Raw genomic sequence first — 16,196 nt, 5'->3', positions numbered from 1 at the left:
ACTTCACCCTACTTGCTTCGGGGAGAATGTCCCTGTACTTACTGTAAGTCGCTCTGGGTAAGAGCGTCTGCTAAATGACTAAATTTAAATGTAATGTAAATGTAACGTGGTTCTGAAAGACAGCTCTTTGATCAATCTGCTTTCCTGCAAATTCCATAGTTACAAACATTATAAACTCAGGAGGCTTTGCAGGGTTTTTAAACCAGCTTTAAGTTTTGGCTAAAGACACACAGTGTGCCACCAACAATGATTGCCTTATACGTGTTGCATTTATCATCCTGATTTTCTCACATTGATGGACTGGTGTGTATTTGCTGCTCCCAGAGTTATTCTCTTCAAAAATGAAGAGAATAAACAAAAAGAAAAGAAACAAAAAAAGATGGATGGAACACTGCTTGACGGGTGAATTAAGACCATACAAGTCAATGAAGTGTCACTATGGCAACTGGCAGTATATCATGAGGTCAGTTCCCAGAGAGAGAGAGAGGGAGCGAGAGAGAGAGAGAGAGAGAGAGAGAGAGAGAGAGAGAGAGAGAGAGAGAGAGGAGAGGGAGAGAGACAGAGAGAGGGAGAGAGAGAGAGAGAGAGAGAGAGAGAGAGAGAGAGAGAGAGAGAGAGAGAGAGAGAGAGAGAGAGAGAGAAAGAGGGTGGGGGGGGGGATCGAGGGAGGAAGCCTACGAGTGTGTTATGCAGGTGTCACTTCTCAGACTCGTCCTGGAACACCTGACAATCATCACAGGATGTGAGGTTGGCAGTCTGTTTATCCTCTGAACGGTTCCTATGAAGGTTACAGAAGGTTATAGGGAGTCAGGTGGCTGAGCGGTGAGGGAATCGGGCTGGTAATCCGAAGGTTGCCAGTTCGATTCCCGGTCATGCCAACTGACGTTGTGTCCTTGGGCAAGGCACTTCACCCTACTTGCCTCGGGGGAATTTCCCTGTACTTACTGTAAGTCACTCTGCATAAGAGCGTCTGCTAAATGACTAAATGTACAGAACTGGACATACAATACGTAATTGAATTGAGCCTATAGCAAGTCTCCATGGGTCCTATAACTAGTTGATTCGATTATGGGTCTGTCCTCTAATTCTATGTCTGGAGCAGCATGACGTCTGCGCCCACAGGGGGCAGTGGAGGTCAGCATCCAAACAGAATGTGTAAAACTGGGTGCGTCAGAGTCATCAGCCTGTCACATCGCTGTTCCCCAGTGTCCTCTCTGCTGTCCCTGGATAGACAGAGTCACTCAGCATTCAGACGGCAGAGCAACACACTTCCACAGCCTGCTCTGATTCCTTCCTGAAGGTCAGAACTCCCTCTATGTCCTTATAAAACAGCAAACACACACACACACACACAGGCTTGATATATCAATATTTCTTTGTGAGACGTTTAATAAATAAAGGGTACAGGGACAAACACTGGTCGTGAGACTGGCCCGTATCTTAGCAACAGAGAGGCATCGCTCTTCTCCTGGCTCAGCTGCTTCTAACTGAAGATCCAGACCTCTCTCTCTTGTTCCCTCTCTCTGTCTGTCTGTCTCTTCCTCTCTCTCTCTCACTCTCTCTCTCTCTTTCTCTAGCTATCTATCTATCTACCTTCGTCTCTATTTCTAACCTCTATCTGTTCTCCTTTCAGTAGCTCTCCTTTTCACATCAATGTATGTCCTGATATAGATGTGTTCTTTCTCTTTCTCTTAATGTAGTAGTTTGGCGATCTCTAACAAGCAGTGCCTATTCTACTGACTCCACTGGCAAGCTATCACACTGGAGAGAGACCGCAGGACAGTTCACAGCATTTGCGTCACTTCTCTGCGGTGAATCGAATCCACACGTTTCCCAGGATGCACACCCCAGTTTCCATGGTGATGGGCATCGTGTTCGCCCCTCTGGGATTGGTCCTCGTCTTCACCGCCGCCATCACTCCCCAGTGGAGGGAGGGGCACACCCGCCTGGGGGTTGCCGGCCCGGGGGCGGGGTCGAGGGTGGGGTCGGGGGTCAGGGGGTCGGCAGGCTCGGCGGAGGCGCTGCTCCTCCTTCGCTCGGACGGCCTGTGGGAGAGCTGCCTGCAGGTGGCCGAGTCGGAGCTGAGGCAGTGCTGGCCGGTGGCGGGGTCCTACGAGAGGGACCCGCGGGTCAGGCTGGCCCAGGGCCTGGTGCTCAGCTCCCTGTTCATGTGCGGCGCGGGCATCGTGCTGGCCAGCGTCGGCGTGCGCTGCTGGACCGACATCCCTCTGAGGAGCGTGGCGGCGGCCGGCGGCCTGCTGGTGGCCCTGGCGGGCCTGCTCAGTCTGACGGCCCTGGGCGTCTACACCCACAGCCTGGGGCTTCTGGGGCAGGAGGAGAGGGGTCACGGGGGGGTCAGGCTGCCCCCTCTACACCTGCATCCCGGGGGCTCGCTTTATTTTGGCTGGCTGGGGGCGTGCGTTCAGGTGCTGGGGGGGAGCGCTCTGCTGCTGAGCTTCAAGCGACCAGAGTGTCCTTCCTGCCCCTGCTGCATCACCTGCCTCTGCTGCCTCACCTGCCCCCGCCCATGCCCACACAGCGTCAACAAGCAGGGCCAGGAGGTGTACGAGATCAGCTGTTAGAGCCGGAGGAGACTGCTGGGAGGACGACAACCGTTCAGAAAAAACGGAAGATTCCGTGTCGTTGAGAATGACCGTGTAGATGTTCTCCCTGTGAGTATAGAGTGAAGTTACCAGATGTGTGACTGGAGGCGGGGTGCCCGGGAGACCGTGAAGGATCGATCCCAAAGGACGAAGATCTTGGTGGGGAGGACTTCCCTCTGTGCGACCGATGGGTGTGACTCAAAGCCAGTTTTCAGAGGACGAGAGTAGGATACAGGAGCTCTTCAGCTTATTTACTAGAGTGCAAACATATGTGATTCTGACATGCAGGAGCAGCAACCAAACCCCATCCTTCTACAGCTGGCCTTGGAGCACTGAGCTGAGGTTCCTGTGTGGTTGGTGTTAGCTAGAGGACGTGATTGCTTCATGGTTTAGGGAGAAGGGCATGGAGTAATAGAGGTGCAACATTTGTAGTCAATGAAGCTAGTTAATGAAGTAGCTGTGATGAGATTGTTAATTTCGGAGATAAACTTAAATCCATGTTGCCTTTAACTGTGAAATCTATTAGAACCATCTGCCTACTTGTATTGAGAATTGTATAGAGATTGTTTGTTATAATTATATTTTACGAAACCATCCTACTAATTATAACTGTGATGATGTCATAGATATTTGTACGGTCCTGTAGGTCCTGTTTGACAGATTATTGCTACAGGAAGACACTGTTTATTCTCAATGTTTAAATCAAAAGTTGTCACAATGATGTACTTCTGTGATTCTAGGTTTAGGAAGATCTTAAACTTTACAGACGAAAAAATAAAAATGATTTCTATAACCATTTTATGGTGTGTTGTTTGAAGCAGACTTCCTTAACAGCATGCCCAGTGTCTAAACCCGTATTGACTGGTGTCCAGATAGACTGGTATCTGTTTCCTCAATCTAGATCCGTTTTAATCTTGTATTGGTGTCACTCACCAAAACATTGTCCCTGTGTGGGTGTGTAAAAAAACAAAACCACTGTGGTTTTTGGGCTGGATATTTGTATCAAATGAAAAACATTTTTATCAAATGAAAAACACTTGAACAGACAAACAGACCACAAGACACACACATACACACCCACACACGCAAACAACAGACTTGAAAACACCGAGACATCATTGATGTTAGAAACCTCTTTGTAGGTGTGCTAGTCGTGACAGTAATCTTCTAGGGAGTCACCTGTTTCGATCAGAAAGTCACATAAGTGTCCCTTCAACATTAACACACTTCATTGCATTTGCATCTTGGATGTTGCAATCAGATTTATTTTGGCTCGAATTGAATTCTTGAATTCTTTCAACAAAACATTTGTTCGAATTTTTGGGATCTGAATTTTACCATTCGAATTTAAACAGACTGAATTTGAATTTCTGAAGCTTGAATTTTTTTATCAAATTTTGAGCAACTTGAATTTTCAAACGTTTAATTTTTCGATCAGATTTTTTTTACAGTTTTTCTCAATTGTTTACACACAAATACTGGTACTTGAGACACAATGACCACAACATGTAACTCATGCACCAACCCCATGAACCAATTGTGCTAAACTACAAGCACAGTTCCTGCTTTACACTAATCTGTAGTCAACCATGGTCTAACAATGAGGGAGGCTCGGCAAAGAGTACAGCCAAATTTGAGCAGGTACACTGTAGCATCCATCATCGGGACTTTCCGAAATGAGAATAGGGAAGAAATCTACTCTCACTACAAAATTGCAGTAGGCCTACTGCATATGAATACAGTACTCAATGAGTACAGTAGTACAGTATTGCCTGTGGACTGTTCTGTAGGACTGTAAAAATAATATGTTTCAAGTATTTGGAAAATGTATTCCTACTTTGTATTCCTACACAGTATTTACAGTATTTTACTATTTGTTTGGCAGAACTGAAAGATTACCAACACAAGGTGGTCGGGAACGCCTTCTGTCTCCTGAACAGGAAACTGAAATCATGAACATGGTCCTAGAAAATAACGCCATAAAATTACGGCAAATACAAAGAAAAATAATAATAATGTAACTGTATACACTATACAGTAAATTATTATGTTGTTTTGTATGTAAACCACTGTATGTGCAACTTTGTGTTGGTTGGGATGTACACTGTGTACATATATGTAAAATATATTTGTTACCGTGTATTTCTGTGTTCTGAGTATAAAAACAATATTCTCAAATATTTTACAACACACTTATGTATGTACTGTCTGTAGTAAATGTAACACTGAACAAAAAAAGGCCTAACTCACTATGATGAATGAAGAATAAGTGTTTTCCATTCATCATAGTGTTTTACATTGAGCACATCAGTGTTCAAATGGTTCTTATAAATGTCTATTCATATGATGGTTTGTGTTTGTCATTTGAAAACAAAATACCATTTTGAGATTAAATAACATTGTTTTGAATGTTAAGTTTAATTTTGCAGGAGAAGTGAGGGGTTTTGCCCATTGTGTGTGTGTTTTTTTGATTTGTGTGTAGAGTTCTGAGAGTATGAGGTATGCATTCAGAAAATGTGTGTAACCAATCGAGAAAAACTGTAAAACATTGAAATAAATTCATATTTCAAATTTAAAGAGGTGGATTCTAAACCAACCAATTCGGTGGTGTTTGAATGTCAATATTAAGTATTCAATGCTTCTTAAAATTCAAAACATTTTGTCACTGATTTGCTTCCATACTTGGATTTATATATTGTATTAAGGTTAGCTTCTCTGAGAGAACCAATTATCAACAAAGTACCATCACCTTCTGTTACAAGCTTATGCTTTATGTACAACAAGCGTGCAAGTTACTGGCGCCATCTAGTGTTCTTGATCAGTTATTGCCATTCTCACCATAAAAGAACAAAACTGATAGTTTTGGTAAAAATGACCAGTACATGCGTACACGAGCTAATTAAATGAAGCATGATGAACATGTTGAGAATCTGAGTTGTCATATGAAGCTGTCATACCAAGCTGAACAATATGACACGGTTAGGGTCTTCTAACTACGAATTAGGATGCGGTCCTGTGCAGTTCGTTATTTAACACACCGACTATTTCATTTAACAAGTGATAACTCAACCGGTCTGGATAATATAAATAGCCTACATAATTTCATAATCATACACTATATTTTCTTGTGAATGAAAAGGTACCAACGAAAGTGTTACACCGCTACTGTTAGGGAAAGGTTGCAGAAACCAGATTAGCCTATTCTCTTGAAGATAAATATGTAGGTTATCATGTGATCAGTGTCCAAACTAATTATTAACTCTCTTAGCAACGTAAAACTCAAAGTGATCTTCGTTATACCTCATATCAGTTGCAACCTATCATGGAAAGGTAAAAAATCCCCTACAGGTAAAAAGGATTGATAACTACATGAAAGTGAAAGCCAAAGGTAGACTACAAAAGTACGTGATATCCAGGTGAGTTTTCTGTAATTGACAATGAAGGGTTTTAATGTGTAGCACTACTCTTTAAAACCATATTAAACTGTAGGCTACGAGTTTATAACTCTAGCTATAGTCTAATGTAGTTTTATGTCGACTGGACTACAGACTGACTTTGAGATGGTTCGCGGAGTTGGTGTTGTACAGACATTCAGGAGCATTTCTCCATAGGCTGTTTTTCACGGCTGACAAAAACGACTTCTAGTCGAGTGTGAACATTTTAATATTATCACCAAATCAGAAAAACGATTCGTTTACTTGCAGACAGGTGGTGTAGGCGATGGTGTAAACTTCAAACAAAAGCGGAAGTGCCAGGGTTAAAGCCATGGATTGAGCAAGTGAGGCAGTGAGGCAGAGCGGTCCGTGTACTTTGCAGCCAATGGATTTTCGTTTTGAAATTAGAAAACCCAAATCGGGAAAAGATCTGTTTCCCGACTACCATTTAGAAATAGGAAAAAAAAACGGAAAACTACCCATTTTCCGTTTTTTGTTTCGATAATATAAAACGGAAAACGAAAAAACAAAGAAAATGGAAAATGGGTCGTTATCCGTTTTTTGTTTTCCTATTTCTAAATGGTACCCGATTTTGGTTTTCTTATTTCTAAACGAAAATCCATTGGCCGCAAAGTACACGGACCCAGAGCGTAAACTCTGCGTGATCCTACCGTAAAGGTTAAAAGGTTAAACCATTGCGTACAGTATCTATAAAATGACGGTTATTGTAGCCTATATTCAACAGATTAATTGAGCATTTTACAATTTGGGGTTAATTCTGACACGAGAACGCAAAAGGGTTAGGACTACAATATTAAGAAAGGAAACAAGCTTGTAATTTTGGGCCGCGTTGGGTTACCGTTATTAGTTGATTCCGCATTAACTTGCAGACGCCCACTGTGCATGCATCACTTCCGCACATTGCAAGTCAAAAACCAAGTCAACAACTTCCGGTAGTTAGCAGTTACGTTAGTTCTCGCACACAAAATGCTGGTTTTTATGAGTTTGGATTATCTTCCCAAAATGACAATTAACGATGTACATAGGATTTTATGTTGCTGCCCTTCAAGCAAGAGGAAAAAGGGGTTCAAATTGTATGTTTTGAGCTACTTCAACAAATACAAAGGTAATGTTTATCTACCTCACACAGTAAAAGTAGCTAGCTATCACTGCTAATAGTTAGCTATGTAATAACGGATTTGAGCAGTAACGTTAGCTAGGCTAGCTAGCTAATTTTCTTAGCTACTAACGCTATATGTAGGCCTACTCAATTATCTGATTGTCACCTTGCTTGATAGTCGTTAATGTTAACACATAAATATTTGGTCTGTCATATTTGTTACCAATGGATAATGTAATGTAACATGTCTTTCACAGTTTCTAAACAAAATCTGGAAATGAGAGAAATCTCAATGAGGGCGACCTGTTATCGGTTGATGAAAAAAAGTGAGAAACCGCACCATCTGAGTGTAGGTTTGAGAGAGAAATATCTTAGGCTTAACAATCTGTTTTGGTTATTAAAAGTCATGTTTCTAACTTCACTGGAAGTTCTTGACCTGGCCTTTTCCCCCTTGGCAATACTTGTCACTCGTGGGCATATAGCCATATTTAACGTTATGTTATGGTACTATAGGAAAGGTTGTAGTTATGCAGGTTACCTCTCTTTACAATGTGTGCTTACTGTGGCTTCTTTAATCTCTCCCCCAAAAAATCTGTGAAAGCAAACAGTTTGGTGGGCAGGAAAATTATTTGAGCTATGCAAGTGGGCCGTGACGTGGAAAAGGTTGGGAATTGCTGGAATAAGCTATTAGCACTCGAGCAATTCTAAGCTTATTCTGACACTGATAAAGAACACTTAATCTTGTTAAAACCGCAAACAAGTTAGCAATGTGATATCCCCAACTCCCTAACACCTGTTTACACAATGATGTAGAGAACATTTTAACATAAAGCCTGTCGCTGGTCTGCAGTGCAGTCTCATGCGTAGCCTACCCTAGATTCCTACAATAGCGTAATATTAAATGGTGATGGACACTATGTTTACTAAGGTGAAGTGGTTTTCCGCTGTTCCCTATCCACATGATAATAGTCTGCAAATATCTGAAAGGTATATGATGGGTTAATATCCACTAGCACACACTGGGTATCTCTAAAAAATAGCATGTTGTCAGTAAACAAACCCTGTGTCTCTGCTCGCGATGACTAGTGCGACAGTAAACCAAAAACAGGTATTTCATGTCAGCACTAGGTCTATATGCACAGGCACTTTTTTGGTCCAACTTTTTTATGTATTTAAACGTTCTAGCTTCTACACTCTTGTGTTCTGTCTCACCAGGGAGGTTGGATGCTAGGCGCCGACGTGATGTCAGAGATGGGTGAGTCTGGCGAGGAGGAGCTGAGTGAAACCCAGGGCCTGGACGAGGACGAAGCGTCCAGGCTAAGGTCAGCCAAGGAGCGGAATGGGGGGGTCCAAACCGACAGCCGTGAGAAGGAGAAGAAACCGGGGATGTTTAAGTCGTTAAGAGAGAGCTTCAAACAAACACCAAAGAGGAATCCTTTGTCACCTAACTTCAAGGACCATCTGAATACTGAAATGGGAAGGCAGAACATTGACCCTGAAATCACCTCTCCAACACAGGTCCAGCCACCCTCTTCTCCAAGTAAGTTATTTTAGAGTTTTGCTTACTTTCTTGACTGACACAGAACTGTTATGAAACTACGTCTTTGTTAAGGAAGTGGCTTCCCAAGGTCCTGTAAAAAGGAATCTTCAAGAATTGTAGTACAGGAGACATATTTCATGTTTCATTCCGTGGTTTTGTGCATTACACAAGTGCTCAGCCAAACTGACCTTGGAGTTTGTCATCATGACTTAATTTCGGACATTCCAATCTTGATTGTTTTGGGTCGGGTTAAAGAAGGTCACAGCCAGGAAGTTGTACAGGAAAAATACCCTCTTGCTTCAAGAGGGTATTTTCATAGAATAACACTGATACTGTGTGTGCGTGTATACCATCTCCCCCTTTTGTCTCTGATCATTTACATTACATGTAGTCATTTAGCAGACGCTCTTATCCAGAGCGACTTACAGTTAGTACAGGGACATTCCCCCGAGGCAAGTAGGGTGAAGTGCCTTGCCCAAGGACACAACGTCATTTTGCACGGCCGGGAATCGAACCAGCGACCTTCTGATTACTAGCCCGATTCTCTAACCGCTCAGCCATCTGACTCCCCCAGGTTCTTGTGTTGATTCTCCTCTCACCTCTCCTCGGAAGACTCTTGGTGGCTTCTTCCCAAGGAAAGAAGGTGACAATTCAGAGAGCTCCTCCCCCACGCAGAAAATAATTGGACACTCCAGGACACGCTCAGGTATAAAACACTCTTCTAACCACTCTACAGCTTTTTCTCAGTTTGCTAGTGAACAAAAACAAAACATCAAACGACTTTCATTAAGGTTTACATGTTGTGGGATTCTGTTGTGTGCCGTTTGTCCACAGATCCCAGTTATGCCTTTACGGACTCCCTTCTGAAAAAGGCAGATTCCTTAAGACGGAGCTTCCGGCTTAATAAGAAGGACAAAACCGCCAAAATGGAGCAGCTCCAACCTGTCACCGAGGCCTCCGTGGCTGAGAAGAAGGAAGTGGAGGTGGAGAAGGCAGAGAAAGGCATCAGAGAATCATACACCCTCCCTGAAATCCCCCCCACACCCCTTTCAGGTGAGGTCTCATAGAGCTGTATTGTGTTTTTACTTCTTAATCATTAATCACATTGGTTATAGATATAGACCCATCACCAACCCCCCCCCCCCCCCCCCCCCGCAAATTACAAATACATTTGGTGAAGCCGTTCCTCACTCGCCCAACTACCTCTAAGCCCTTACCCACCTACCCTAATCCCAGAAAAAAATTAAAATAAAAGAACATAAACCAAAAAATAATGTTGGCTTGCCTTCTACCTTCTAAGTCCTGTTATATCCCTATGTCCTGTTATATGTCTGTTTTGACAATAAAGATCCCCAGATATGTTTTATTCCTGACGTAAACACCTATCATTTCAGCTCAGTATCACAACCCTTCCTTCCTCTCTGTGTTCTACATTTACATGTAGTCATTTAGCACACGCTCTTATCCAGAGTGATTTACAGTAAATACAGGGACATTCCCCCGAGGCAAGTAGGGTGAAGTGCTTTTCCCAAGGACACAACGTCATTGGCACGGCCGGGAATCAAACTGGCAACCTTCTGATTAATAGCTCGATTCCCTAACCGCTCAGCCAGCTGACCTTGACCGTGTTCTCCTCAGTGATGCAGATCAACAAGCTGATCGAGATGGAGGTGCTGGAGAAGGCCCACCTGAACCTGCTCTCCCTGCGGCTGGAGTTCCAGCAGGAGAAGGAGCAGTGTTTGGCCGAGGCCTCCCCTCTGGAGTTGGCCAAGAAGGAGAAGGACCTGAGCCTGCTGTACAGAGCCATGCAGGACAAGGTGAAGAGCATCACACGCAACTCCAACTCCCTCCCGTCCCGTTATAAGGAGCTTCTGGTTGACATGGCCCGTATCATCCAGGAGGAGGAGAGGAGGGAGGGGGATCCCGGGGGTCTTGTGGGTCCGGGGGGCTGGAGGGGGGCCTGGAGGGAGGCTGTGAGCGAGGGAGTGCAGGACAAGCTGGGTAGCGTCCACCTGGACGGGAGGGAGCTGAATGCCTCCTGGCTGGCTGTCCACTTGGGGTTACTGGGCGAGACCATAGTGAAGGACCTGGAGAATGTGAAGAGGGACCTCCAAGGTTCGTACCCACCCAGCTTCAATGTGTTCAGTACCTACGTGAGCTGTTACCACGCTGCTGTGGGCCAACACCTGAAGAAACTCCTACAGCAGGTGACGGACCTGAAGGATTACTACGCCCTGCTGGACTGGATCATCCATCGCTACGAGAGGTGAGCCCTCCTTACCATTCAGCTTGAAGGGAAAATACACAGTCCGGAATCATTACATGAAGTCATTTAGCAGACGGTCTTATACAGAGTGACTTACAGTAAGTACAGGGACATTCCCAGAGGCAAGTAGGGTGAAGTGCCTTGCCCAAGGACACAACGTCATTTTGCACGGCCTGGAATTGAACCGGCAACCTTCTGATTAGTAGCCCGATTCCCTAACCGCTCAGCCCCGGATCTGACCCCCCGCCTGGATATGTTCTGTTGAAGGCTTAGGATTTGTTTTATGGGTACCTTTTGTGACAATTTTTACAATGACACTTCCATGCACTTCCATGCAAACGTCATTAATGTCAAATGAAAATAGAGATAATTGATGGCGTGGACGATGGTTGTGTCTCTCCGCTAGTGAGAAGATCATGGGAAGCCCGTCTCTGTGCCCAGAGATGGAGGGAGAGGACACAGCCCTCTGCCTGGAACAAGACTTCCTGGAACAACTGAAGAGTAAATACTGCAGGAGAGTTCAGGTGAGGGACAGGATTGGATTCCCCGTGGTGGGACGAAAGAGATACATACACTATAAAAAATGTTGCCTTAAGAAATATTTGGTATGAGCTTCCTAAAGCTTTAAACAAGTAAATAATGGTGGCAGTGCAGAAAGAAATGTTAACTTAAGATTTCTTAGAAGTACGTGTAATTTACTTAAATAGTAGATAAGTGATTTTTGCAGTGTACACATATAACACTGTCCCGTTTCACGCACAGAGGTAGACCCAGATGCAGACTCTGACACAGGAGGTAGCTTCTAAAAACAAAATGTATTTAAGGAAGAGAGTAGTCATGGACAGGCAGGTGGTCAGTGCACAGACTGGCAGTGAAGGTACAGTCCAGTAGTACATTTAGCAGACGCTCTTATCCAGAGCAACTTACAGTAAGTACAGGGACATTCTCCCCGAGGCAAGTAGGGTGAAGTGCCTTGCCCAAGGACACAACGTCATTTTGCACGGCCGGGAATCAAACCAGCGACCTTTGGATTACTAGCCCGATTCTCTAACCGCTCAGCCACCTGACTCCTAGTAGGTAGAATGGTCGTAATCCAGGGGTAATCAGAGGTCTAAACACGGGAGATCAGAGCACAAGGCAGGAACAGGTAACAGGTAACGCAGGAACGCTGGGTAGTAACACACAAGACGAACTGGCACTGGACAAACATAAACCAACTGACTAAATACCCAACGAGACACACCTGGAGGGGGTGAGGCCAAACAAACAGGTGAACACACACAGGATGTGACATCACACCATATTATGGCGTCTTTTACAGGGCTTTTTCTCTCTCCAGGGGAGTTGCATTGAAATAAAGATCTCTGTCTAAGAGCAGCTAAGTCTGTGAGGGGCTGCAGGGATTTGTAGTCATGTTTCTGGTGGTTAGGCCTAAGGGCTATTTTTTGTGTTGTGCCAAAACCCACCCATGCTCTGCCTTGTCCAGATTGTCAACGTAGTCCTGTTCTTCTGTGAATCGTCTGTGTCTTATCAACTAGGAGGACATGAAAGATTCTCTGGGCAGGATTCTGACACTCGAAGACGAGGAAATGTGGAAAAACAGGGTGGCTCCAGAGAGCGATGATGACAGCTTCCTCCACTCTCATTTTCATATGGACATCTGGACGGTAGTTACCTCCAACATTCTGCAATAGCCCTATATGTCCACAAGGGGGAAACATGGCTGTTTTCCCCACAGTTGCCTTGTACTGCTTTATCAATGTCATGCATTTTAATGAATGTTTTCCACAGAAAGTGCAGAGCATTGCTGTGAACTCCAAGAAGATTGATGTCCATTTGGAAAAAAGAGTTGTGTTGGCCTGCTTCGAGGAGTTAAAACAGTTCCCTAAACGGTATGGTCATTTCTGTACCTAGGTTTCCCTAGGAAACCCTTTATTTTTTTGTCATAACAGAAGCCCCTGACAAAAAAACAGGATCATATTTTTCAGTTATCATGTGAACTGGTTGTTTCCTTATTAAGTAATATTGGAACCTTTCAGGTTGAGCAACACAGTTGAGTGATGTATGTGGACTTCTTCAATCTTGTGTAAAACTGATCTGGAAACAGTATTGGCAAATCTCTTCCTTCACAGAACATTTCTTATGTGTATATTTCTTACTTTCTTTTTTTTTTCATGTCTCCATAGATTTGAGTGCCAGGTTGAACCGGTTTTTAACAGCCTTAGAGGGACCACATTGGGTGTGGATTATCAGATAACCTACATCAACACTTTTGTTGCTCTAAAGTAAGTCAAACTTTTCATGGACAAAAGTAAACACACACCCTTGTAATTTTCCTAGCTTTAAGAGCAGTGCTGGTTGCCAGCCAATCTGTACTTTCCAAAATTGTCCACAGAAAGTGAAAGTAACATTCTCAACATGTCAAGTGAAGGGGGTTTTGAAGTGTACCAGACGAGCACTGGCATGAAAACGAGCAAAGACACACACACACAGAGTGTGTGTATTAAAGCCAGCACTGGCTGATTTATGTTTAGACTTACCACGTGGTTTCTGGGAACCAGGGCCTTGTGTATGAGAACAACCCTGATGGGGCTCATCCGCTTCAAGAAATGTGTGCCTCTTGATGGTGGGACACAAACCTCTTTATCCTTGCTCTTTCCCATTCAGCACAATGTTCTTTTTGTGTTTAGTGTGGATGTCTTCCCAGTTGTGTCTACGATCACAGACCATAGTGTCCCTAACATTCAACTCTTAGACAATTATCATGCTCATCTCCCTCATCTTACCGTCTTCCAAAAAGCTTCATTCTTACTGGCATGTAAAATACAGCTATGATGGTTCAGAAAATACAGTGTAAACCTGTTTTACATTTAGCAGACGTTCTTATCCAGAGTGACTTACAGTAAGTTCAGGGACATTCTCCCCGAATCGAACCGGCAACCTTCTGATTAATAGCCCGACTCCCTAACCGCTCAGCCATCTGACTCCCTTTTTAGTGTTAAGTGTATACTAATCTGTATTCAAACTCTGTATCTTCCACTGTCTGTTTGCTTTCCTCCAGGGAGCACATGGACAGCTATAAAGACAGCTGCCCCACACAAGTCGATCTCTTCAGCAGCGAAGCAGATGGCTTGGTCCAAAGACTTGTGCTGGGTCTGGAGAACCAGTTCAAGAATGAGACGAAGGTAGTGCTAATGTAACCGATTAAGCCTAGTTCCACTGGAGTCCTGAGACCATGGGATGAAGAGAAAACCTTTTGACCCTGGCTACTTTGTAGATTGCGTGTGACAAATTCCTGTTTTCTACAAGGGTCTCCAGTCTTGCTTCCAAAGTGAATGAAAGGGTTAAATGATGAATTGATCAAAAGTATATGATGTGTTTTCAACCAGCCCTTCCTGAGGAGGATGATGACGAGGAAGTGGCTCACTGCAGACGAGGATTTCCAGGAACTCTACGGTCGGACAGAAAAACAGTTACAGCAATGTGTTAAAATGAGATCTCCACATGTTCAGGTATTTGTTTGTTTTAACTGTCCATTATAGTCCCCTTGTCATCATGACTCACATGGACTTGATGGATGTTACAGGAATGGATTGTATTGTTCTCATGAGCGGTAAAGTTTTTATTGCCTGTCGTGGAAGTGTTGAAACAGTGAAATAATGAAGGAAGGAAGGGAGAACAGTTAATATTTTGATGAGGGGGAAGATAATCATGTGAAAGGGAAAGGGTAAAGGAGTAAGCATGCTAGAGAGCCTTCCACTTCCTCTTTCAGTTATGTTGTGTCATTTCCTGCCCCCCCCCCCCCCTTTTTAAATCAGATGTTGGTGAGCAACTTGCACTACCACTTGGTGAAGGAATATGTGTCTCAACTGATGAAAAACAACTACTCGTGCAAAAACAGGAAGCACGAAAGAGCGTCAAAAAAGATGCGAGGGCAGTGGTCTAAGCTCAGAGAGTTGTTCCAGGACATGGTAACCCTCTCTACTCAAACTAACCCATTTGTCTGTTTTTGAGTTCATTCAGGCCTACCAACAACTGACATCAATACTGACAAAAACGAATCCTTTTACCAGATATTTCTTAGGATAGTTGTAACGCAATTATGCTGTTGAAATGCCCCAATAATACATCCACATGTGTAAGCCTTCAAAGAATAAACTGAAATATCATATTATTTTTTTCTCCTGTAGAAGACAGACCATGAATGGCTTCACCCGATAGGGGACCATCTGTGTGACATCATCGGGCAGAAAAACAAGAGGGACATTAAAAACCACCTGCAGCCTCTGGTGAAAGACTATCCAGACATCAGGTAGACCCAAAACACAGACCCACACATTAACTATCACTAGTGAACATAGCTGATGGCGTAGACTGTTTGTTTACACAAGTATAAATATAAAGAGAAGTGGGGGAGGGTAGTGTTGGAGTATGTCAGTGGAATGTCCAGGCTGGGACTGTGGAAGCACCCTAGGACCAATATATGATGATCAATACATGATGATATGTATTGTGTATATACAGATACATAGGCCTATGTTATATATTCAAAAGCACCCAGGTAGTTAATTTGCCTAAAACATTTAAGCACCTGTTCCGAATGACAAGAACACAGTGTAGATTTCCAACAACAATTAACCGAGTGTGTCCTTGGAACAGCTGCAGATGTGAGGATAAGCTAAATCTATAGTCTTTTTAGTCACACAGTGACGTGTCAAACTAAGCAAAAGTGTTTAGCTGAGTTGTTTTCAAAGTGGACCACCACAGATCCAGGTTTGCGCCTCATGCTGTCTCCTCTCCCACCTTCTGCCCTTCTGCAGTAGGAGTCACCTGGCCGCAGTGCTGTACTTCAGGGGAGTGATGCGAGGCAGAGAGAAGCAGGCGATCCTGCAGTGCCTCACCCAGCTGACGACGGCTCAGGCCGGCACGGGACATCAGAGTCACTCCCTCTTCGCCCAAATCGAGGTCCCAATCAACACTGACTGTCTGGCTGACATGCCCTTCTCCTGCCTCTCCTTCCTCCTGCCTGACAGTTAGGCGACACACCGGCACACAGGAAGGCCTGGTTCACCTGGATGCCTGGCTGTGTGGGGTGCGATGACAGCTTCAGGAAGGCCCAGTCTCCCTGGCAGGCTCTGTGGGTGTGTGAGAACAGTGCCTCAGTAAAGCAGTAGTAAACTTGTATTTTTAACCGTTATAAAGAGAAGTGACTTGTCGTTATTGCAAACCTAAG

General features: G+C 44.1%; 2 protein-coding genes across 2 annotated transcripts; both read left to right on the top strand.

Annotated features, from left to right (window-relative positions):
- Positions 1–1,838: 1,838 nt before the first annotated feature.
- cldn23l (claudin 23-like) lies at positions 1,839–2,582 on the top strand. Its single transcript, XM_067243249.1, has one exon. The coding sequence runs from the start codon at positions 1,839–1,841 to the stop codon at positions 2,580–2,582; it is 744 nt and encodes a 247-aa protein (XP_067099350.1).
- A 3,402-nt stretch (positions 2,583–5,984) lies between these two features.
- Positions 5,985–16,009, top strand: exoc3l4 (exocyst complex component 3-like 4). The gene is made up of 13 exons (XM_067242601.1): positions 5,985–6,019; positions 8,373–8,697; positions 9,532–9,750; positions 10,336–10,963; positions 11,370–11,487; positions 12,502–12,630; positions 12,755–12,855; positions 13,150–13,248; positions 14,025–14,148; positions 14,353–14,475; positions 14,782–14,934; positions 15,154–15,275; positions 15,784–16,009. Exons 2-13 carry the CDS (start codon positions 8,382–8,384, stop codon positions 15,998–16,000), a joined length of 2,349 nt encoding a protein of 782 aa, XP_067098702.1. The 5' UTR covers positions 5,985–6,019; positions 8,373–8,381; the 3' UTR covers positions 16,001–16,009.
- The last annotated feature ends 187 nt before the right edge of the window (positions 16,010–16,196 follow it).

This window comes from Osmerus mordax, chromosome 9 (assembly GCF_038355195.1).
Source record: "Osmerus mordax isolate fOsmMor3 chromosome 9, fOsmMor3.pri, whole genome shotgun sequence".
NCBI classification, from domain to species: Eukaryota; Metazoa; Chordata; class Actinopteri; order Osmeriformes; family Osmeridae; genus Osmerus; species Osmerus mordax.
The sequence above is the reverse complement of the archived record's forward strand: the minus strand, read 5'-3'. Positions and strand labels throughout refer to the sequence as shown.